Source organism: Seriola aureovittata, chromosome 22, assembly GCF_021018895.1.
Source record: "Seriola aureovittata isolate HTS-2021-v1 ecotype China chromosome 22, ASM2101889v1, whole genome shotgun sequence".
In the NCBI taxonomy this organism is placed as follows: Eukaryota; Metazoa; Chordata; class Actinopteri; order Carangiformes; family Carangidae; genus Seriola; species Seriola aureovittata.
This window is the reverse complement of record NC_079385.1, coordinates 20,099,754-20,125,302: the sequence shown is the minus strand read 5'-3', so window position 1 is coordinate 20,125,302 and position 25,549 is coordinate 20,099,754. Positions and strand designations below refer to the sequence as shown.

The 25,549-nt window shown below is 43.5% G+C and overlaps 1 protein-coding gene and 1 long non-coding RNA gene across 2 annotated transcripts in view; both read right to left on the bottom strand.

The window, feature by feature from the left end:
- Positions 1-11,429, bottom strand: part of LOC130163510 (thyrotropin-releasing hormone-degrading ectoenzyme-like) — a 147,151-nt gene extending 135,722 nt beyond the window's left edge. The window contains exons 1-2 of the mRNA XM_056367772.1: positions 8,211-11,429; positions 4,123-4,367 (exon numbers count right to left, since the gene is read on the bottom strand). Coding sequence (XP_056223747.1) covers positions 4,123-4,367; positions 8,211-8,705 — 740 coding nt within the window. The 5' untranslated portion in view covers positions 8,706-11,429. The remainder of the gene's footprint in view (positions 1-4,122; positions 4,368-8,210) is intronic.
- Positions 11,430-21,890: 10,461 nt separating this feature from the next.
- Positions 21,891-24,601, bottom strand: LOC130163844 (uncharacterized). Its single transcript, XR_008826531.1, has 3 exons — positions 24,403-24,601; positions 23,098-23,216; positions 21,891-22,035 (listed from the first exon to the last, which is right to left on the bottom strand). It is a non-coding gene; the product is annotated as an uncharacterized LOC130163844 (long non-coding RNA).
- Between the last annotated feature and the right edge of the window lie 948 nt (positions 24,602-25,549).

Genomic DNA, 25,549 nt, shown 5'->3' with positions numbered 1-25,549 from the left:
AACCAGTGCTTTCAGATTAATGTTGAGGCCTGTTAGTAGCTGCTGCAGCTGTAATTAAATCCCCTACAAGAAATTATTTTATCAGTTTCACCTATGCTGTGACATTAGCGAGCGATTAGCCTTGTAAACAGAGCTTCTATTGTCCTGACAAGCAACACACTGAACTTCATCAGAGTCCTCGACCCGAGTGAAGCCGCCTGAACATCACAGTGATGTGATCGTTGAAGTTTTTATACTGAACTGAACAAATGGCAAAGTTTTTCAAAATATCATGTTTGTAGTTTCAACTGACGACTATTTTCATCACTGATTCATCTTCAGTGTCGGAGCCACATTCAAGATATTCAGTTGGTTAACTAAGGCTCTGAGCCTCTCTTCTGATTGGCTGACTGGCAGATTTCAGGTAAAAACACCCAGAGAAACCAAATCCTGCAAGGTTTGGATGGTGGGTCCAGGTGGGCGGGGCTTGGTGACTGCTTCGTTGTGACATCACAAAGTTCCAGAAGTCCTGACGGCTGGTTTTAAGGCTCAGTTTCTGAATACAGGCTGTGTGCATTTCTCTGTGGACTGAGGCTTTGATACTTTCACAGTATTAATATAGAAGCTAGACCTGATCTATAATCACACTACACATGGACACACACCTTTACACTGGAGGAGCTTTGATCCTTTAACATTGAGTGAGTCTGACACTAACTGCCTCTCCTATACATTAGCTGAGTATTGATGCGTCTGTTTTTATCCTGACGTGATGACATGTGTCATGTGAGTAGGTCAGTGGAGTCGCTGCAGCAGAGACTGGAACTGAACTGGTTTTAATGGGAGACAACAGCAGCGTCAACATTAAACTCGCCTTTGCATAATTTGCATAGAGATCAATACTGAGCTTAAACAGTGATACTGTGTGTGTGCGTGTATGTGCATGTGTGTGCATGTGTGTGCGTGTGAGCACTAATTAATTCCCCCCCCCCCCCAGCATTTAAGCGTTTAAGCCCAGCCTGGGGTTTATGGTAACTCTGGATATTAAGCAAATCTCACAGTGGAGGGAGAGAGAGAATGTGTGTGTGTGTGTGTGTGTGTGTGTGTGTTAGCATTAGCTGCACCACTGCATCAAGTCAATCCTTAAGCTAACAGGAAGCTTTGCACACAAACACACACACACACACACACACCTCAGCAGTGTGTAATCTGGACAGTAGACGTCCCTGAACACCTACGCTCTGTGAATCTGACATTTTGAAGCTTCTTTCAGAATAAAATTATTTTTCCTTCTGAATAAAATTATCTTTTTTTTTTTTTTCTCCTCTAAATAATCAGCTGTGTTTTTACTATGTGTCTGTTTGCTTGGCTGGTTAGTCATCACATTAACATATTCATGAACCCAGACTGGCACCTTTAAAGAGTGTTAGTCATATATACATGTTTTTTCTCGCTACGTGTCGGAATTTTACAAATCATCTAATATTCATCTGAGGCAACGGACACAGTCATATTTATTTATTTCACACCCGCCTCATTGCTCCCACGGCTTCCACCAATCGTTTGCAGTGCACGTGTTCACATGCAACAACCCAGTTCACACTAATTGTATGATCCATGTTTCGACCTTTAAGAAATAAAGTTTGCTCACAGAGTGGACAGTGGGCCGCTCTCCGTCAGCTGCTGCATTAAACAGGTTGTCGTATTGTGATCGAGCTCTGCCGGTTCATCAGCTGTTGTATTGATACGGTATTGATCCCAACAGCAGCAGCTACCAGTGAATATGGAAGCACTGATGGCAAGTCTCAGCTCAACGTGTGTTTAAAGTGTTATGTCTTAATGTTCAGCTGCTGCCAGAACATTATATATGTGTCAGACTCTAGAAGATTCACTAATTTGAATATGTGGAAGCCCATGAAGAAATCTGTGATGCAAGATGATATGCTAATGGTAGCAAAGGAAACATGGAGTCAATTAAATGAGCTATCACTGTCTCTGTTTATGTATCATAAACAGCAGGCCTGGGTTCATCTTCAAGTTCTCCCCAGTTGTTTTTGTCCGGCAGCATCAGAGTCGTCGTCACATCGTGTTCAGCAGCAGATCTCAACCTCATCTTGGTCAAGCTGTTGCACAAATTTGTTGTTTTAAAAGAGTCAAACACAAGAGCCTGACGTCATGTAGGAATGTACATTCAAAAGAATCCAAACTTTCCGTTTCACAATAAAAGTCCAAAAAAATGCAAACACAGATTTTAATTTCCTAGCTGTGACAATAAACTGCAGACTTCTCTTTATATTATTATTTAAATTCGTCTAGTTTCTTCTTGTTTTTTGTTGTTACCAGTCGTGACCTCTTCTCTGTGCAGTCGACTCTCTGAACGGTACAAACTGCAGCCACGGTCCTGTTCTGTCCATCGATCCATCAGCGTCATCGCTCTCTGACTCTACAGTCTGACCACATCAGTTTGGACAAAGGTTTTTTTAGAGCATCTTATGAGCTGCAGTAACACAACTCATTATCAAATCTGGAGGAGCCCTTTAATTTAGTGTTGAAACTTTGGTCAGTCAGTCGTCAGATAATTCATCTGACAGTGTTGATTATGGTCTCCAGTTAAAACTCCAGGTGTTTTCTGGTTCCAGTTTGTGATTTGTTTTGTTTTCACTGATTCGTTTATTTGGAAAATGAAACTCTTCATCGTGAACTCTTTCACATTTGGCTCTGAACTAAACATCTGGCTTTGTTTGGAAAATATTCTTATACAGTGTTATACAATTTATCTATTAATGTCACTAACACATCACATGCCAGTTAAAGAATTAAAAATACTTGCATTAGATCCAGTTCTCTAAATATTACACAATAGAATGATACTTGAGTGTTAAGTTAGTAATTTCTTCAGTAGTATTCCGTTTAATTAATTTTTTAATGAGTAAATGTCATTATTTTTGTTGATGATATTGGCATTTATTTCACTGATTATTTTATTGTATCTCATTTTCAGCTTTCTTACTTAGTTTTTGTCCTTTTCGTTTCAGCTCATCAGTCTGTGGAGCATTTTGAACTGCACTACCTTGTATGAAAAGTGCTGCACAAATAAAGTTTGATTCATTCATTCATCATGGATTTAAAACTGAAACTATTACAGACTTATAGAGGAGTTCCAACATGGCAATAATTCAGTTTTCGGATTTATGGTGTCTCCATATGATGGTATGGCAGCCACTGTCAGCTGTGTCGTGTTTTTCATGTCTTAGAGTCTGACTTTTATGAAAGTTATTGCTAATATTAACTCAACCTTTGCCACTCGCTGAGAATTCAACTGGTGAAACATCCTGTGGCTTTTATTGTGGAAAAAGCCACAGGAATACAATAAAGAATATAACCAGAAACTAGTGAATACCCATTTAACACTGAGACATTACTGTGTATTCAATGAAAGTTCAGTTAAACTTAAAGCTATATATATATATATATATATATAAAGCTTCAGTCCTTATATGGCCATAGCTTTACTCCTCCCTCTGATCACGAGTGAGCATCAGCTGATTTCATTCATTAACTTTGTCTTTCTGCAATAAGTGGATGAGACATTGATAAAAATGTTCTGATGCTGTGGTAGTACACACACACACACACACACGCACACACATCCACATCCACACGAACACGCACACGCACACACACACACACGCACACACACACATCCACACGAACACGCACACACACAGATGGCCACATAGACACAAGCACATGCATGAAATAATAAATGTATCAGCACACAGTCTGTTTCCCATCAGCACCGTGGGGAAGAAATTTGATGTGGAAACAATTCTGCACCAGAGGCTTATGGGAAATTCATAAGGAGGGAGTGAGTGGTGTGTGCGTGATTTGAGACTTGGGAAACAAACACAAACAGACAGACACACACACACATACACACACACTGTGAGCGGTGTGTGTGAGAGTTAATCAATGTCGTGGATGTGAAGCTCTGACCTTTTCTGCTCAAACCACCTGCTGCTGCAGGAAAAACGAGTCTGTTTCAGGCTGTTTGTGTTCTAGAGTGTGTGTGTTTCAGTGTGTGTGTGTGTGTGTGTGTGTGTGTGTGTGTGTGTGTGTGTGTGTGTGTTTCAGTGTGCGTACCGTCTCTCTCTCTGCAGGGTGTAGGAGCTCCTGAAGAAGCCCAGCAGCTCGTCCTCGATGGCGGCGTCAAAGCTCACGTTCAGCCGGTAAACCCTCATCGGCTTCAGCTCGCGGTGCAGCACCACCACGTACATCTGATTGGCCGGGAAGGAGAAGTGGCGGTGGACACGCATGGCTCCGCCCCCTGGTCGGTTGACAGGACGACCACCGGCGCCACCCTCTGCCGTAACGGACACCCGGTCCACCTGGAGGTAGGAAGAGGAGGACACATATTGATGAACTGTGGAGTGACCCGTCCAACCACGATGCGACGTGGATAACAGCTGCGGTTTAAAGAGGAAGGAACGCAGTCGACACGTCTGTCACACCTTAACGAGACACGCACGAGTAAGACTGAGGTCAAACACAACTTTTAATGAGATGCACGAGTCGCCAGGCCGCAGAGCTCTACCCAACACACTACAAACTACGCTACGAAGCTCCGCCTCCATCCCAGCATCCACCTGTTGGCTCTGACCCCAGCTGTGTAAATTCAGGGAGTAAGGAGGTTATGATCATCGTCACTCCCCCGTCTCAGCTGTGCAGACTTTAACGTGACGAAGTTAAGGCCTCGCTGCCGGTAGAGAGCTGAACACGTCAGCTGCTGTCGCTGTGAACAGCGCCCTCTGCTGTTCAGCTCAATCAGCGACGCGCTGCTCTTCAAAAGATACAGGTTTTAATCCATTTAAGGGCGTATATAGTTTATCAGATGAAAGCCGTTGCTAAGCAATTACGGATTCACTGCCAGCTGTTGTTTCGGGATGCTGGACCTGTCGCCATGGTGACGTGACAAGGACCACATGTACAACAAATGGGGTGTTATGAGGTATGCAGGTAGCTCGTAAAAAAATAAAAAATACAAGAGTAAAAAAAAGGAACTCAGAACTCAGACTGTTTGATCATCAGCTTACCTGAGGGCGACCGTGTGACCACAGCGATGATGACGATGAAACAACAGTGACTGAGGAAGAGCGATTTCACTCATTAAAGGCGCTGCAAAGCATCACAGGTGTTTTCACTCATCCCTGCTGATTAGACCTAAGCTGCAGCTCGAAGATGGACGAGGATTTTGTTGGTAATTAAATGAAATGTCACCAAACTCGCTGCACCACAGAAAAGCATCAAGGTGAAAGTCGTCACACCGACAGTGAGGGAGGTGTCAGTCCAGTCGGGTCTGCACGCGCCCACACAGCCCTGAGAGGAGAGGAGGTCTGATCAGGTGAAGTAGGAGGAAACACCTGTGTGGGCGGACCACGAGTGGATACTGCTGTACTGCTCGTGTTCAAGTGTCCTCAGAGTGAGGTGATGATGGACTGAGGAAGCTGCTGAACGCTCGTTTGTACATGAGCAGTGATTGTTTGGGCGAAGAGGCGGCATCTCGTTCTGTCTCTTGTCACGTACGCAGGAATAACTGAACCAAATGTTACACATTAACACAAAAGGGTGACAAAAGTGGGAAAAAAGGAACTAATGACAATAAATTAATAACTAATGGAAACTTTAGAAACTGGTGAAACTGCAGAGAATTCAAAACCACACTGAAGGTGACAAAACTACAGTACGTCAGGATCTGAACAGGTTGACAACAGACGGACTGACGAAGACAAGTGGCACAGAGTGACCGAACACTCAAGACAGGAAGTAAAACTAACATGAGACACATGGACTTCAAAATAAAACATGAAATAAAATCCAAAACAAATATGAAATGTAATCAAACATAAAGTCCATCAGGGAGAACCGTGACCTCTCCACTCTTTGGGCTCAGTTCAAACAGCATTTCGAACACCAAAGGTTTGGACCAGAATCTGCTCATGTCAGTGGATTTGTTGGTTCTCTTGTTAAGGCGAATCGCAGCCAAGTACCGAGCTCAAATTTGATATTTGACATGCAAATTTGTTTTGCTGGCCAACTGCAAACCATCGTGACAGTGCTGACTTTTGAGGGAGTGGAGAAAGAATAGAGGAAGCTATCACATTACATTCATTTTTGAATAACCCTGCTTTCACTGCTGCAGGATAAACTGCGTCTTCAGACTGATTTCGAGTGGACGGCACAAATGCATTTACTTAAACCAACTGTTAAGTTCCATCAACAAGCTTCTAGCACCTTAAAGATTCTAACCTTAAAGCAAACCAGCACCGGCTGGCTGCAAACTGGAGGAACTAAGACTATGAAATTTAGGGGGAAGAAGAGACAGTGGAAATCAGTCGAATTATCAGCAATGCATGATGGGAACACACCTGGCAGCAGTGTATTTGTTATCTGTTTGTGTGAGTGTGCGTTTGCTCTTTGATGAATGAACTGATCGATACGAGCAGAGAGCCTGCTGACACAGAGAGGAAACGCTGGGGATTAAAAGGATGTTTTTCAGGGTTTTCTGGCGAGTCAGCGAACGCAGCGCCACGCTTCGCGATGCCTTCAAATGTTCCATTCAACCAGAAATCCCTTTTAATTGTCATGTTTGTTTTGTCGGTTGCTTTGATTTCTCATTGGAACTAAAATACAAAAACTTTATTAAAGTCGTTTTTGATGGAAGATAATCAGCAGGAATTGTTAATTTGTCGTCAGTGTAAAACCACCATGACGATGCTTTCAGCACGTTTACTCTTCTGTTGAATGCTGAATGTATTTTTTACTTGTGACATTTCTTTGACTCTGAGAATAAAGCGCTCCTTGCAGGAGTATTTTTTTTCCTCCTATTTCCACCATCTGCTTCTATTTTTACTCACAGTTTTGTTTTTTTTTTGGCCTTTTCACATCCTGACAATTTTTCTTTTCATAATGCATTAACTCTGAGGATACCTTAGGAGACCTTGTCTACCGCCCCAACAACACCTTTTAATTCACAGTGTGCTCACACATAAACACAAAAGGGGGCTGCGGGGTATTTTAATTGGCCTCTGCCCAAATTAGACAGATTCATCCCTGTCTCACATTAGCCGAGATGACCGGCCTGAAAAATCACGTAGCTCAGGCGTTTCTCTGAGGCTTTCTCTCACCATGCGCTCCACTCAAAAATTGGGCTGAAGCAGCAACTTTGACTGTTAATTAGCCTCGTTAAGGAAATCTCTGAGGCCAAATCTTGAAATAAACATTCTTTGTTAGAGAGCGGGTTGTTTTCCAGCGCAGAGAGAGAAGACCTCCGGATGCAAACAAGGAGGTTTGTTTGGAAAAGAATCATCAGGAAAGTTATCGGACGTGTCAAAATGTACACGACCACGGGCAGGGAAGCACCCGTCCCTGCTGTTGCTTCATGTTCTGGAAATATGATTGGATGACACAGGCGTGAGGGGCGGGGTTTAGTGCATGTATGGAGCTTCAGATTCCTCCATCTCATCTGCAGCTCTTGCCACATCGACAGAATAAGGCACTGCAAACATCTCTTCACCATCATGGCCGCTCTTCCTGTGTTTCGTTGCGTCTGACTCAGAGAGATTGAAATGATTCATTTAAAAATCATGTTTATTTGGAAAGTTCTCGTTGGTTTGCTTAGACAAAAACTTTCTACGTGTTAATGCGGAATGTGAATATCAAATGCCAAGTTTGGTAAAAATCTGACCTGCGGATTCAGATTTTGACTGATTGATGATTTTCTTTCTAAGAACTATAACTGACTGCTGGACAATCATTTTGAAACTTTTCTATAATAAACAATTCAATTGTATTTTCATAAGAAAACTGACTATTAATTATTAAATATGAAAGTCTCTCTCCGTCTCTCTGAACGAGGGTAATCAAAGATCATTAGCGTCACTTCTCAGACTGACAACGGATTATTATTATTGACGGCCATTTATATCAATATGATTTCGCCACCATCATCAGAAGCCACGTGCGAGCTGTACAATAAGTAGTCACCAAACACCCTGAGCCAAGTATCTCGCAAAGACTGCTGGGACATATTTAAAGGTTTATGCGACAGAATTTATAATTTGTCGGTGAATCTTCCGTCAGAAAGCAGATTCTTGTCTGACGATGACATCACTGCGAGCGTACAGTACATACCAAATTTCTGACACAGATTTTTTTCATACAGGCCACCGTACCTCAAGGCGGTCGGCGTGCAGCACGATGAACCGGGTGGCATTGACGCACTCCAGCTCAATGCTGACCTCTCCGGAGAAGGTGAAGTTGTCCATGTAGACGGCGAGCCGCAGGTCGTAGTGCCGCGGTCTCAATGAGCCCGGCAGCCGTGAGTTCCTCCAGGGCTGGACCGCCTCATCATCCCCCCTCTCCCCTGTCCTCTCCCCTTTGCTCCCGTTCAACTTCGCCGACCCCCCAGAACCCCGGGAGCCCGACTCCCCTGTCGCTCCCTCACGATCTGGTGCGCCGCACTCCTCGAAGCGAACGCTGAGCACCACAGCCACCGCCGTGACGATGATGAGGGTGAGGATGGACAGGGCGAAGCCCAACACCAGCCGCTTGTGCACCGTGATGTGGCGCTCGGTGGTTCGAGGCCGGACCACCACAGACTCAGCCCACTGGTCCGAGAGGCCGCGGCCATTTCGCATGGCGCCCGGGCTGCTGTCGTTTAGTCCCATTTAGCTGAAACTGTCACTTTAACAACAAAGAAACGTCCAAAAGGTTCAAAGTCAGAAACAAGTTGTGATTCAAATAAACACTCATTTATCCTCAGGTCAGATTCCAGCGTGTTGACAGGGGATTTCTTTAAAAAAAAAATTTGTTTTGATCGTCCAAAAGCTCCCAGTTCTCAGTCGTTCAAATCTCCAGTATGCGCTGCTGAAACTCCAGCGGTTGTGTTTCTGAAGAAGCTGAACTCTGACCTCACCGCTGCTGGGCCGTTCTGAGCGTCCTTCAGCTCTGACACGAGGTGGAAAATCAACACCACGGCACGTCTTACATTTCAGGCAACCAAACTGACAAACCAGAAAGGATGAGGCGGTCGTGTGCGTTCTGGTTTTGGCGGCGAGGAGAGAAAAAGAAAAATCAATGCAGCATGGCTTGATTTCAAGTGTAGAGGAGGCTGAAGAAGAGGAGGAGGAGGAGGAGGAGGAGGAGGTATGCTGTTGAGTATGTGGCTATACAGTGAGCGTACCATCCATAGACTTTCACAGGAAACCAGCTGGGTAAGCTAAACTCTACAGCGACATGGAAAGAAGCTGAAGTCAGACTGTCGTTGGGTTTCCTCACAGATTAAACATTAAAATCCTTATTTCAAGCTTCAGGATTGATCAATCAATCTACATGCAACCGAAGCTTAAACTAACACTGGGGATTTTAAAGCAGCAGGTTTGTTGTCCCCGGGTTGTTGTAAAGTTAATTTCTTCAGAGTTAAAAGCTCTTCCAGACCTGCAGTAAAGCGTAAATAAACCCCTTTCAGACTATTATGGGATTATTATTATTATGATACAGTGGGAAATAAAAACACCTTGGGAACATTACGGGCAGTATTCGGAGGCACGACTCTATGAATGTTATGATTACATTTCAGTTTTGGAGTCAGAGGACTTATTGTTTCACACAGATCAGCGCATGTGCAAACAGGATTTGACCACGACAACAAAGTTTTGTCTCAGTTTGCTGGAGTTAAATTAAAGGTTTAGGTTTTATTTTGAAAAAATCTGCAGGTTCCTCTTTCTGCTAAAAACAGTAGAGTTTTATTTTGGTATAATAAAGATCTTTTTGGTTGCGATTCATCTGGGGTTTTTTTTTTTTAAGGGTTTAAACTTGCTGATAAAAAAAAAGGAGGGAAGTATCTCAGTTGGACAGATTTCAAATTAAAATCAGATTTTACTGGATGCTCTCAATTGACACGTCAACTAAACAGGTGAAGTTAAATTAAGGTAATAACTCTCTCTCTCTCTCTCTGGCCTCAGTCTATGTCTCTCTCCCTGCTTCTCTCTAGGGGGGTTAAGGGGATAATTTACGGCCAGCATGTGGGTTTATTTCACCGTGGAGGAGATAATTCACTCCGGTGAATGTCCGGGTCTAAACGATCCCTGCTTTTACAGCTCACGAGGCTGATGGATGAAAAAATGGATTTAAAATGATTGATCATAAATCGCCTCGGCGGATAACAGAGGACAGAGCGGAAAGCGGGAGAAAGAGAGGCGGTAAAATCCCAACAATCAATCCTTCGCTTTAATTAGATTAGTCTGGTGTTAATGATGAGGGGTTATCCGATCATTAACGGTCCGTGAGAGCGTCTAATTTAGCCGGTAAAGATCCAGATTAACTCCTCCGGTCCTCCGGTAACTTCTCTTCTCTCGCCCCTGGTGGGGATGATGAGCCCCGGGTTGGTTTTCTGGCGGCGGTCGGTCCCCGGGGTTCGGGGGAGGGGGGGGGGGGGGGGGGGGGGACCTCCCGGTGGTGATCCGTTATTACCGAGACTTTCTTCAGTCCCGAGAAGAGCGGCGCTCGTCCCGGTGCACCTCGGTGATTTTCCCCGGTGAAGTCTACACTGAGCACCTGCTTTATACCTGCGGTTCTTCTCTCTCTCTCTCTATCTCTCTCTCTCTCTCTTTTAAAGCACCGGGGGGGGGGGGGGGGGGGGGGTTACCGTCGGTCAGCAAACCGTCAAGTCCACCCGGGACCGTCTCAGGGATCCGTTACCACTACCGGCAGAAATCCGTGAAGCACCTCAGTTTGAACACAGAAAAGATCCGTGTGAAAAAAAAAATCACCGGAGTTAAACGTCAGAAGTCAGTTATTGATCCTTTTAACCACCGGGGATCCGTTACCGCCAACACCTGGGGATCATTTCAGACCGTCACAGATAAGTGATCAGTTTAAACACCGGGGATCCGTTTAAAGAAACCCCACCGGGGATCCCTCCTTAACGTCAGAGCTGCGTTCAAACACACCGGAGATCAGTTTCAGGACCGGGGAGTGTTTAGAAAACGATCCTTGAAAGCACCGTCAGTGATCCGGTCAACACACCGTAAATCCCCCAAAAACCACCGCGTCCGTTTCCAAGGAGTCCAAAGTAGAAATTAACCGTGTCAGGCGGATTATCCCGGGTCAACGCCGGGCACGAGCCCCTCCGGTGCTCCGTAATTAACACCGGATCCTCCTTAACTTTTTAGTCCGCGGAGAGCTGCTGCTCCTCCTCCTGTGAGGATGAGGATGAGGGTGGTGATGATGATGCTCGGTGATGAAGATTGTGATGAAGCTCTCTCCCGTCAGCATCCCTCCATCCACCGAGGAGGAGGAGGGTGGTGGTGGTGAGGAAGAGTCTCGTGCCGCCCCGTTCAGCAGTCCGCTCGCGGTGAGCGTTTGTGTGTTAGAGCACGAGCTGCAACCGAGAGGCACGCGCTGACTGAGCGAGGGAGAGGGAGAGAGAGGGAGTGAGAGGAGAGAGAGTGAGTGAGAGGAGAGAGAGAGAGAGTGAGTGAGAGGAGAGAGAGAGTGAGTGAGAGGAGAGAGAGGGAGAGTGAGGGAGAGGAGAGAGAGTGAGTGAGAGGAGAGAGAGGGAGTGAGAGGAGAGAGAGGGAGAGTGAGTGAGAGGAGAGAGAGAGTGAGTGAGAGGAGAGAGGAGAGTGAGAGGAGAGAGAGGAGAGAGAGTGAGTGAGAGAGAGGAGAGTGAGTGAGAGGAGAGAGAGGGAGAGTGAGAGAGAGGGAGAGGAGAGAGAGTGAGTGAGAGGAGAGAGAGGAGAGTGAGAGAGAGAGAGGAGAGAGAGTGAGTGAGAGGAGAGAGAGTGAGTGAGAGGAGAGAGAGAGTGAGTGAGAGGAGAGAGAGAGAGAGTGAGTGAGAGAGAGAGGAGAGTGAGTGAGAGGAGAGAGAGAGGGAGTGAGAGGAGAGAGAGAGAGAGTGAGAGAGGAGAGAGTGAGTGAGAGAGAGAGAGAGGGAGAGTGAGAGAGAGAGAGGGAGAGGAGAGAGAGTGAGTGAGAGGAGAGAGAGGGAGAGTGAGAGAGAGGAGAGAGAGGGAGAGGAGAGAGAGTGAGTGAGAGGAGAGAGAGAGAGAGGAGAGAGAGCGAGAGAGAGAGAGAGGAGAGAGAGAGGAGAGAGAGAGAGAGTGAGAGAGGAGAGAGAGGAGAGAGAGAGAGAGAGAGAGAGAGTGAGAGGAGAGAGAGTGAGTGAGAGGAGAGAGAGAGGGAGAGGAGAGAGAGAGGGAGAAAGGAGAGAGAGAGGGAGAGAGAGGAGAGAGAGAGGGAGGAGAGAGAGAGGGAGAGAGAGTGAGTGAGAGGAGAGAGAGGGAGAGAGAGAGAGAGAGAGAGAGAGAAGTGAGTGAAAGCTATACCCACCAACTTAATTCTACTTTATTCTATTGTACTTGATTCTATTCTATTTTGCTGTGATTCTATTCTACTGTATTTTATTATATTCTACTCCATTCTATGTTATTCTGGTTTACCGTACTCAGTTCTACTCTACTCAGTTCTATTCTATTGGATTTTATTTGATTCTACTCTATTCAACTCTGTTCTATTCTTCTGTCTGTGTACATCATATCGGCTGTAATCCAAACCAATGAAGAGAAAATTAATGATGAGAGACAAGTGAGGCAGTGAGTCTTTATCTCACACACACACACACACACACACACACACACACACAGCTGTAGATTTTCTAATTGTAATTAATGTGTCTGCTGAGATGAGTTTTTTTACTTCGGTCTCTTTATTTCCACTGACTTTCATTATTACAGTTTCTATTTTATATATTTATCAGCTTGGTTCTTTGTTGTGCTGCAGAGGAAGTGCTTCATCACTGGCTCAAGCTAAACCCTCCTTCATGTGTGTCAAAGGTTTTCTGATTGATTTGTGTGATGATTCTGGAGGATGGAGCTGAATTATACAGAGAGCTTCAATAAATTCAAGGACTTTCCAGGCCCATTTCCTTCAAATTCAAGGTCCCAACACGGATCAAGGTTAATTACTGCCACAACACCATGAATTTTTATAATGAGAACCAGCAGCTTTACAGCAGCTGACAGACAATTAAAAAGATACAGAGGCTTCATGAGCACTTTCAAGGACCCCGGTCTATTTATGTATGTTTCTAAATGTTCTCGAAACATTTCAATGCCTGGATTATTTGGTTCTCTTGCAGAAAAGGGTCACGTGATGGGAACATGACGAATCAGGGAAGGACCCGAACAGGAAGCGAGGCGGGTGTAATGTGGACGCTAAGTGTAATGATGCTTATAAATAATAATACGTTAGTGTGGATGTCGCCTTCATTTCCTGTAGGTGTGAAGAGCCTGAAAGCTCGTCTGTCTCTTGACTGTCGAGGACCCACATACTCAATAGGTGGACTCTTCACAGAGGATCGGTACAACCTGCTTGTACATTACTATCATGCTCCATCACCTGTAACCTTGCGAACTCTGAGGAGCAGCTGTATTTAGCAGCCTGTTGTCAGTGAGAGGAGGAAGGGTTGATAAGTGAAGCGTCAGGTCTGCAGAGATTGGTTATAGGTGAAGATGTCCAGGTAAGGACGAGGACGACGAGAGATACTCGGCGCTTTTTATCTGAGAGATGCACAAGATGTTTTTAGTGTCCTCAGAGGCGAGAACCACCAAACTACACCAGCTCTGAACACAGCGAAGAGGCCACAGCTCAGAAAACTCCACAACACTTACATGAGAGAGTCTGCCGGCATCACACCTGTGTCCAAAATGAAGCACATGGTCCAACCTCCCTTGACCTGGAGAGAGAGAGAGAGAGAGGAGAGAGAGGGAGACCTGTGACACACTGAGGGACTGACTGCTGTGTGAAGAACAATACTGACAGATTTCAGTGACACACACACACACAACACACACACACACACACACACACACACAACACACACACACACACACACACACACACACACACACCACACACACACACACACACACACACACACACACACACACACACACACACACACAGCTGTAGATTTTCTAATTGTAATTAATGTGTCTGCTGAGATGAGTTTTTTTACTTCGGTCTCTTTATTTCCACTGACTTTCATTATTACAGTTTCTATTTTATATATTTATCAGCTTGGTTCTTTGTTGTGCTGCAGAGGAAGTGCTTCATCACTGGCTCAAGCTAAACCCTCCTTCATGTGTGTCAAAGGTTTTCTGATTGATTTGTGTGATGATTCTGGAGGATGGAGCTGAATTATACAGAGAGCTTCAATAAATTCAAGGACTTTCCAGGCCCATTTCCTTCAAATTCAAGGTCCCAACACGGATCAAGGTTAATTACTGCCACAACACCATGAATTTTTATAATGAGAACCAGCAGCTTTACAGCAGCTGACAGACAATTAAAAAGATACAGAGGCTTCATGAGCACTTTCAAGGACCCCGGTCTATTTATGTATGTTTCTAAATGTTCTCGAAACATTTCAATGCCTGGATTATTTGGTTCTCTTGCAGAAAAGGGTCACGTGATGGGAACATGACGAATCAGGGAAGGACCCGAACAGGAAGCGAGGCGGGTGTAATGTGGACGCTAAGTGTAATGATGCTTATAAATAATAATACGTTAGTGTGGATGTCGCCTTCATTTCCTGTAGGTGTGAAGAGCCTGAAAGCTCGTCTGTCTCTTGACTGTCGAGGACCCACATACTCAATAGGTGGACTCTTCACAGAGGATCGGTACAACCTGCTTGTACATTACTATCATGCTCCATCACCTGTAACCTTGCGAACTCTGAGGAGCAGCTGTATTTAGCAGCCTGTTGTCAGTGAGAGGAGGAAGGGTTGATAAGTGAAGCGTCAGGTCTGCAGAGATTGGTTATAGGTGAAGATGTCCAGGTAAGGACGAGGACGACGAGAGATACTCGGCGCTTTTTATCTGAGAGATGCACAAGATGTTTTTAGTGTCCTCAGAGGCGAGAACCACCAAACTACACCAGCTCTGAACACAGCGAAGAGGCCACAGCTCAGAAAACTCCACAACACTTACATGAGAGAGTCTGCCGGCATCACACCTGTGTCCAAAATGAAGCACATGGTCCAACCTCCCTTGACCTGGAGAGAGAGAGAGAGAGGGAGAGAGAGGGAGACCTGTGACACACTGAGGGACTGACTGCTGTGTGAAGAACAATACTGACAGATTTCAGTGACACACACACACACACACACACACACACACACACACACACACACACACACACACACACACACACACACACACACACACACACACACACTTGGTTTTTGGACTGGTTCTTAATGAAGAAATTATTCAGAGACAGAAGAAATAATGTCAAATAAAATATTAATGACACGAATATGAACATATTTATTTCACATTTCCTCATAACATGGTTTTTACATTTCCTCACTTATTAAGGGCGATGTTTTAATATATAATGACCTGGTTATTGCGCGGCTAGTAACAAATCTCCAAAGTTAAAAAACTGTTTTCTTATCACCATTAGCTGGTAACCAGTGTTAATTATAATTTCAGTCATTGGATTTAATCGGTGCATTTTTCCATTTTGATCTCCAGCTATTGCCTTTTTCGTTGCGTACAGTTACCACGGTTACAGGTGTCATCGTCGTCCATCACAGGGTTACCTGAACAGGTGCATTTTTCCATCTACCTGTGTTTGTGCTCATGTTAAGTTTGCGCATAAATTAAAAATGAAAGAATTTTTTTTTTAAGTTAAAATACCACCCCGTCTTCATGGACCTCCAGGGTAATGGATGACAGCTCGAAGCCCTAACCCTGTCGCAGACAGCGCTGACAGTACTTATCAATCGTACTGACAGAAACAAAATGTGCTAAAGTTCAGTGGAAACAGAGTTCCTCAATAAAGTCACGACATAGATGAAGCTTTGACTTAAACATACACTGATTCCAGCATTTGAGGATTTACAGATTTTTTTTTAAAAAGGAGCTATTTGTATCTTTTGCTATTGCTACACAGCTAACATTAGCATTAACGTCTGTTTACCAGTGCAGAAATGTTCCTTTACTCACCAACAGCTGTGACCAGAGGTGGAAAGAAACACCAATGTTAACTCCTGCCTCCATCACGTCTTTTCTTCTACTCACGTTAGCACGCTAACCAGCTAGCCCTTGCCCGTCTCGTCACTTTCCGATACCGAGTCACTGCAGCCTCCAACCTGCTGCGCTGCTGCTCAGAAGGCGAATTGTAACCTCGTCTTATAAATACAATGATGGCCGAAGCTGTTGTGAAACGTACAAATATCCCCTTTTAATGACTTCTTCTGCAGTGGTTTAACGACACCTGACTGCACCAACGGTTCATCTCAATCATCCCACTCACAACAGTGCTTTTAGTAGTGGTGAATGTAAACATGCATCAATTCACCTTTACGTCTGCTGACCGTCTAAAGTGCACGACGTCTGAATGGAAACCTGACAGCTGCAGACTAATGGTTCACAAACACAGCATCCATGACACCGTGTTCTGCCTAATGTGAGTGACTCAGTCTCCTCAGTAAATCCAGCTGTTATTTCCACGGCTGTTTGAACAGAACCGCTCACCCACTCTCGCTCTGTTGTTCCCGCTCACCTAGCATCACAATAGCTGGGAGCTCTCCTCCTCGGAGCAGCCGGATCATTCAGAGGCTGGATTCACTCGTTTGTTCTGTGAAACACTCTTCACTGTCTGAGTTCAGCCGGAGCGGAGAAGATAAAACGTCAGAAGATGATCGGATTAGATTTAGTTGGTTGACTGACAAGAATTCGTTCCTTTACTGGAGTATATGTACAAATACTACACTGTTAAAATACTCTGTTAGGAGTGAAGGCCCTACATTTAAAATGTTACTTATATTAAAGTGTATAAATGTAGAGTCTGTATCATGAAAATAAGTATCAGTGCACAAGAATGTGTTATACTGTTGCATACTGTATTATATTATTAGTTTATTATTCGACTGATATTATAAAAACAGTATTTTACTGCTGAAGTACGTTGATTATGATTGTGATAATGATTATTTTCAATGTGCATTCATCTCATATCTTATTTCCTCGATTAATCGATTGATTATTTGGATTTTAAAAGTTCAACAGATTCTAAAACAATCACCCAGAGACAAAGTAACAACCCAACAAAGCTTTTGTCTGAATTTAAAATTCAAAATTATTAAAAATAAGTTAAAATCATCGAATTAATTAAAAGGAAAAATTCTCACATATAAGAAACTGGAAACATGAAATGTTTGGCATTTTTACATCAGTTGCCCATTAAAGTTATAATATGTAACTTATATGTATTGTGTTGAGTTGTATTCTCACATTATCTATTATCCATACATGGAGAAAACTGTACTTTAATCATGGTAAAGATCCGATTCACTTGGTCGCCTGTAGATGGTTTCATACAACTATCAAAACTGACTCTGTCCAGTTTTAAGGCACATTTGTACGATACACTTTTTTAGATCTTGGTTATTTTTAACTATGCATTTTAACGAGATGAAGGATTTTAGTTATCCAACATCAGAGACACAAGCTGAGCAAACGTTCGCATCAGTTCGGCTCCCAACCCCTCTGAGATGTCCCGTGTCCAACAAACAGTGTTGGAGAAACGTGAACCTGCTTTATTTTGTTTTTACCCGTTTTAATCACCTGCTCTGTTTGTTTTGGAAAAGAGGAGAACTCACGGTAAAAACCTCCAGAACGACCCACACTGTAAAAACCCAAACCAGGAGAAGCTGACAGAACTCCCATGATCCCACACTACTCCACAACGTCACCAACTTTTGTTATTGTTTTGATTGCGAGACTCCTAGCAACAGAAAATGACATTCAGTATGTAAATGTACAGCATAGTTACTTTCCACCCCTGATTTTGTCACTAAATAATATAAACGCAACCAGTGGGCTTTTACATGAAAATAAGTGACACTAAATGTGATGTTAACCTGTGTTGACATTACCTGTAATTTTCCGGCTCAGGATCCGTTCGCTATCAAACCAACGAAACGTGTTCTGTGTCTGACATTAAACCACATCTCAGCGTGTGTTGAAGGTCAGGTTTCCCCCCCCGCCGTTACCAAGGTGACACTGACAGACCTCCAGCTTATCTGCATGCATGCCGCCAGCTGTTTGATTGGCTATTGACACAGCCTGCCAAGCGTTTGATTGGCTATCACATGAGCCATTAATTTTACAACGATTGGCGTGTTCCTGCCCATCTGTCTCAGAACATGTGTGTGTGTCTCCCCTAAAGCTATCTGTTGTCTGGGGATGGTTAAAGCGTATATATATATATATATATAAGTGTGTGTGTGTGTTCTGTCAGGTTCATGTCGTGTTCAGCGAAGCTAACCGCTAGTTTTCATCTCTCTTTATGTCAGATGCTTCAGTGCTCAATGCTTTTGTCCAGCTAGAGGCTACAGGATGTTCGATGTGAGTTGTTCTGTCTGTCCGTGCCACACTTTGTTTCAGCAAACTACACAACACGGCCACAAGTATGAAGACACGCCAAACAGTTCCCCCATATGAGATTGTTCAACATGTCTTCAGGTTTCAGGATTGACACCACATTTTGGGACCTGGCTACAGGGATTAGCATAAGTAGAAGTAGCATAGCATGCTATATACTTGAAGCTAGTACTAGACTAGCTAGTAACTAGTTATTTTCTAGTTAGTCTGTGGTAAGTGGCATTGGTTTATGCTACACTTGTCCCAACACAATTAAATATAACATACATGAACCTGTAATCTACTAGTTTGCACCATTAAAACTTAAATTACTTAACTTTAACTAACCTTAATTAAGGTTACTTAATTAACTTAAAAAGGACTGTCTTACGTGGGTATGATGTAACTATATCAGCTGCTATAGAATACATGTAGTGCTGACCATATATCATCAGCTGTTATACAACTGTACACAATGCCAAACAAACAACATAACTGCCAGTCGTTTGTAAGTGTAGGTGCTTTGTTTCATTTATATCTGGATACATGAGGAAATGTGTGTTTCATTAGTCTTGTGTTATTTGTATAATCATGTATTATTTTTGAAAAATCTAACAAATATAAATATGCATTTCATCTATTATTACAAAACGTATTTTTTCAAGTGTCAAGTCAACTATCGACTTCAGTCTGCGCAGGTAACGTGTTAGCGAGCTAACGTTAGCGTTGTCAGTTAATTCAGTTAGACAGGTGACAGCTACACCTGCTAGTTACTAAGTATACATTTTCTGTCTCTACATAAACACTAGATGAATCTACACTGAAGGCTAAATTTGAACTAACAAGAGCTGCTGGTGCAACCGGCTTCTACAAAACTGCACATTAATATTATAATATTATAATAGAGATAATTGGCCCCTGGGCATAGATATGTAAAAGCCCCCCCTCCTACATGTCTTTGTGTCCACTTTGCGTCTCTTTGCAGTTGGTTTCAGTCTCTATTGTTGTTTGATTTTACTTGACAACAAGAAAAGTTCACAGTGACTTCATACTGAGGCTCTGGACCAGGGGCCCAGGGGTTTAGAGTAATTGATCCACAGGTGGACGAACCCTTTTGTTTTCAGTGACTCCCTGACTTTTCCTCCAGCATCGCCACCAGGAGAAACTTTTTATCCTCTAGCCCACAAGAATTACAGAATCACCGCTCCATCAAACGTTTCATAGTGTGGGCTTTAATGAACATTGTTCCTTACAGGGGTCACTATCAGGGCTTTAGAATATTAGACTGTTTTATTGGACAAAGTCAACACACACACACACACATACACACACACTCTCTCTCCGTCTTACACACACGCACAGTCTCTCTGACATTGTACGGCCAATTAGAGTCCCGTCTCAGTGAACCGGATCAAGGTGGAAGACAGCGGGGTGAGAGAGAGAGGGAGGGAGAGAGACAAAGAGAGAGAGAGAGTGAGAGCGATCTAAGTGGGTGGCACACTCTCCTGCCTCGGGGTAGATTGGTGTCAGAACACACACAGTGGGCAGAAAATGTAATGAATGTGTATCACTTGTTAGGAAGAAAGACTGTGTGTGTGTGTGTGTGTGTGTGTGTGTGTGTGTGTGTGTGTGTGTGTGTGTGTGTGTGTGTGTGTGAGGCCTCTGCACTTGACACCAATCTAGCAGCAGCGGCAGCAGAAGCAGCAGAAGCAGCAGCTCAAAAGAAATATAAAGGAGGAGGAGTGAGCGTGTCAGATGGAGAACACACACACACAAAGATCCAACCATCAATATTTCAAATTCCTTGAAAGTACAAATCCATCCATGATTCATAGTCACAGCACATGAAAGAGGCAGAGATGCAGATATAGACCGAGCATCCAGTGGTCAGCGCAGACAGAACAAACAGAGGCTCACTGTTTCTGTGCTCAGATGAACCACTGAGGGCGTGTGTGTGTTTGATGTCAACACACTCTGATGAATGCCGTGGTGTAGTGGGAGATAGAGTAAGCTCGGTGTAGTGTGGGGTTTCAGAGCCAGACTTCTGACTGCTCAGCATCCCTCGGCTGTGGGTCGTCAGTGTGTCTGTCACGCCTGGCGAGGAACGAAGCGCCAGCCACCGCCGGCTACAGCGGCCTCAACATCACAACTGTCTGGATCTGGCAAATTGTAATGGTGCAAGAATTTCAGGCCTCGTGGCAGAGCTGGTTTTACATGTGTGGGAAAAGTTCAAGTAGAGTGTTAGGAGTCTTAAGCTGGAGAGTTACTTGCTTTTCAACTGATGTTGCGAACTTATCGTTCCTTTTCTCGCCACAGGAGGACGCCTCTAGAACTACACTACAGCTCACTAGCATAAACTACTGAGTTTGTATGATGTCCTTTCTGAGGACGCAGAACACCCGAGTCAGCCATCGTGCTCACACACATGCAAAGTTAAAAGCAAGTATGTCTCTGCCTTGAATCTTGAATTAGCTAGTCCAAGGTCTCACACAGTGTAAAGATCTGTGTCCATGTGTAGTGTGATTATAGATCAGGTCTAGCTTCTATATTAATACTGTGAAAGTATCAAAGCCTCAGTCCACAGAGAAATGCACACAGCCTGTATCCAGAAACTGAGCCTTAAAACCAGCCGTCAGGACTTCTGGAACTTTGTGATGTCACAACAAAGCAGTCACCAAGCCCCGCCCACCTGGACCCATCCCAATCAGCTTCTCGTCTGATTGGCTCACAGACCTGTTGTTACTAGAGCTCCAGAGAGAAGCCTGAGAGAGGAGATGTAAAACTACACTGAGACGGTTTTTGGTTCTTAAAACCACAAATATATTTTCTAATGGATCAACACTTCAAAATAAAACACCGGAAACGTGTAAAATATATGACATTAAAGTTGTAATCCCTAAGATTTTTGTCATGTTTATTAATATGGTGACACCTGTGGTTACTGGTGGTAAGAGCTAGAGCAATTTAATCCAACAACACACACTTTGTCAGAAATACAACAGAGGAGCAACTGGTGTGTTTGTTTATAACGCAGCCAGACAATCAAATTTAATGAGGCCCAATCCAAGCCCATGTTTCACCTGACACAATGTTGCAGGTGTAAGTGAATAGCTAATGACATTTTGTTTTTTTTAGACAGAGGTTTGAGGTTTCCTGTTTTGCAGTTACGGTGCGACTAGTCGTCATTTGCAAATCATGAACGACAAATCTAATGATGAACTCACTAAGAACAACAGTCTGATTACTGTCCACACAACAGCAGGACAGATCCTTCAGTGCTGCAGCAGCTCTCGACGTAAGCCTCAGTCTGTCACTACAGCAGCCAGCAGGTCAGACACTGACCCCACCCCACCCCACAGCTCTGTGATAAAGACATGGAGGACTATCGGAATAGAAACCTGCATCCTCACCATTTAAGCAGCGTCGCGGGGTGGCAGGTGGTCCTCAGAGCCCCTCGTGTGGATCGATGACATGTGGTCGGTGTCACTCAGTATATCAAGAGAGTACAGGTGAGCCGAGGCTGGTGTCTGCAGACGCTGGGTGAATCTGCAGGAATTGATTCTGAGGACAGAAACAGCAGCCTAAAGTCAGGACCTCTGTTTTTGTCTCAGCTGTTTTATCTTTTGTCTATTTGTTTCTCTCTTCTTTTTTCTCCAGTGCTTTTCTTGTTATTCTATTTTTTTCTGTTATGAGCTGAAGGCAGCAGAGCCAGATCACATCAGGGACAACCAGAGTGCTGCAAAGTGTGTGTTTGTACAATATATGTGTGTGACAGCATCAGTGTACAAACGTGAAACAGATTGCTTCTCTCCTCTCTTTGATAGGTTTATCTGTCTTTTGTTTCTCCATTTATCCTCACAGCAGCGTGTGTGAAAACGTGCTAAACATGCACTAAGTGTGCATAAGTGTTGTACCCATTCTCATTTACATGTATTTATTTCTAATTCCTGAGGTGTGTGTGTGTGTGTGTGTGTGTGTGTGTGTGTCTGTGTGTGTGTGTGCGTGTGTGTGTGTGATATTCTCTCACCATACTGGTGTTGTCAAACTGGTTAGTGTGTGTGTGTGTGTTGCTCTGTGTGACGCTGATTAAAAGTGAGAGGTTTCTGATTGCCTCGACCCTGCACGGAATTATTAGCAGAGCAATGCACACACACACACGCACGCACGCACACACAGACACACACACACACACACACACACACACACACACAGACACACACACACACACAGGAGTAATTGAGCATTTCTCTTCTACATTACATATAACAGGATCCAATTCAGGAGCTCAATGCCACACTAACAAACTAACACTTCACTGTTTACTCTCCATATTTAAATTTATGCAGATGCGGCGTAGTAATAAATGAATGAGCTTGTTTGTGTTTAGAGACCAGTCTCCAGCTCGCTGTCATCCCCCACTAAAACCTGTTTCAAACTAGGTCTTTAAAAGGTGCCGGTTCTTTAAACCCATAGTAATATGAGGAAAAGTTTTCTTTTTTTCTTCATTTCATCATCTGAATGTGCGACTGGTGGACTTATATTTGTACCATGTGGTAATTTTCAGCCACAAAAGAGAGATGGACAGCTTCAAAAGACGAGTAAAGTGAATTCAGATGGTTTTACCTTCCATGTCTTCACTGAATAGAAGGACCTCATCCATGAAAAGCACCGCAGAGCGAGTTGGCCGGTCCACACCCCCCTCTAACTGGACCTGTCAGCTGTCGTCACATCAGTGCTGTGATCTGATGGCAGAGCATTTACACACAGACAGAAAAGGGCTGAGCTTTTACCCAGCTGCTGTCTGACAGAGCTGAATAGCATATTGTACCTTCTAGACTTTTTCAGGGGTTTAGAAGAACATTTCTTCAGCCCAATACTTAGAATAACAACATTTTTTGTAAGGACCAACATTCAATAAATAAGCAAAAATCTAAGTGAGGGCCTGATTCAATTGCTGGGTTCTGTAAGGTGAAATAAGCATGCCTCTATAAGCAAATGTTAAAATTTGTGGTAAACATCTTTAGCTATAAATTAATTACTAAGAACTTAACAGTGTAAAACTGGTAATCTACTTTATCAAGACTATGAGTGTAGTTTATTACATTTCTTTGACACTGGCTGAAAGAAACTGGACTTTAAATTAAAAGAAGAAAATATGGACTAGACACTACGTTTAACCTGGCATACACACAGATCGACACCTGGGAGAAACCTGCTAGCATAGCAAAAAAATACTACTTACAACACATCGCAAACTGTCTCATTTTCATGTTTATGTGTTTTTATAGAACAGGTGTAAAATTACAAATGTAAAAACAATTAGTTTGTTGTTTCAGGAACAGTTAGCAAGTTTCAGCAGCAGTTATAAAAGCCACAAAATATCAGGATTAAAACCTCCTATATCTCACACACACACACACACACACATACACATATATCTTTAAACAACTCAAAAGCTGTCTTATTTCCATGTTATATCTTGTGTTTCGAACAGATGTAGAAATATAAATACAGAATGAGTAGGAGCAGTAAGCATGAGCTAGCAGTACAAAACACTATTATAATGGCTGTAGCTAATTTCTCATTCACCTCTAGTCATTTTATCAAAACATGTCCATGGCAGGTGGCAGCACACATTAGTCTAACAGGCCAGTAAAGTGTTGTACTCCATTAGCCAAGCACAAGACTTAAAAATGAGTTGTTTTTGTGGTTTCTGGAGCAGTTAGCATTGTACTTGTTGAGTAAGGCTAGTAGCTTCACCCTGCTAACGACCCGTTGGCCCACACACGGTCCCATTAGAAGGTTCTAGACATGTTCTAACAGAGGCTTAAAGTTTTGTGAATATAAACATGCTAACCATAAGCACTTAAATATGATTTATTAATATCTACCAGCATTGTGTACCAGCGGAGCGAGGCGACTGCCTACCGTTTAGATGTGTAAAACTCCGGTTCTCTCTTCATTCCTCATATTCCTTTAGTCCGTAAGGGTCCACACATCACAAAAATCAAAATCCTTATAAAAGTATTCCAGGTCATGAGAAGTCCGAAGCAAACGACCGAGCGATTCGTATCTGCTGCTCTTCCCTCACTTCTCCTCTCTCCGTCTCCTTCCGGCTCCACCTGCGGCTGTGTCAGGTCTGTTATTGTTTGTTAGCTTTATGGTTCCAAAATGGCGGCCTCCGTGTAAAGATCGGAGCAGGATCCATATGGGGGGGGCGACGACAGCGAGCGTAACGCAGCCTAAGACGTAATGACGTATTCCGCCATTGCCTGTTTTTTTTCCCGCACAGTTTTTCCGAATGACTTTCGCTTGTAGATAGACGTCTCCCCTGACCAATCAGAGCAAACAAGGGGGGTGGGCACTTCAGAGCGAGGGCCAATAGGCTGTGAGAGGGTGTGGAGAGTCTGCAGCATGAGCTGTAACTACACAGACAGAGATCAGCTCAGTTTTGAACGGTTCCAAAACGTTTCTTAAGCATCAAAATGCTTTAGTATGTTTTCTATTATTTTATATTAAAAAGTTAAAGCATATTTCTCACAGTTTTGCTTTTAGAGAGGTTTATGAGTGCCAGTGAAAAAATTAACTATAAATGTCTTTTAAACAAAACTATTCACCCTAAAGTGCTTGACGCTTCACAGATTTGTTTTTTTTAAGATATCTTATTGTTATTGTATAAAGTATATCCTATTGGTAGTTATGTAATATGACTTTTTTTTACAGGCGAGGACTAAAAAATACAAAAAAATGCCATGTATTAGTTGATGTAGTTTAAGTCTGGTTGTAGTCACATGCAAAACAAGCACATTTTTAGAAATTACAATATGTTTCCTTTCAAGTGAGGCCTCATAAATGCATTTTGGCCTTACAGTTCTTCTGTTATAAGCTTATTACATGTACATATGCAAATGGGGCAATTTAGGTTTAATACAAGTGAGCTCTAACAGGAACTAAACATGTCAAGAGCTTCAGCCATTATTGCATTTAAAGCTAATTCTTCGGGGCAGACTGGACGCTATAGACAGGATGGTCCAGCCAAGCCTGGGCTAGCTGGTTAGCATGCTAACTTCAGGAC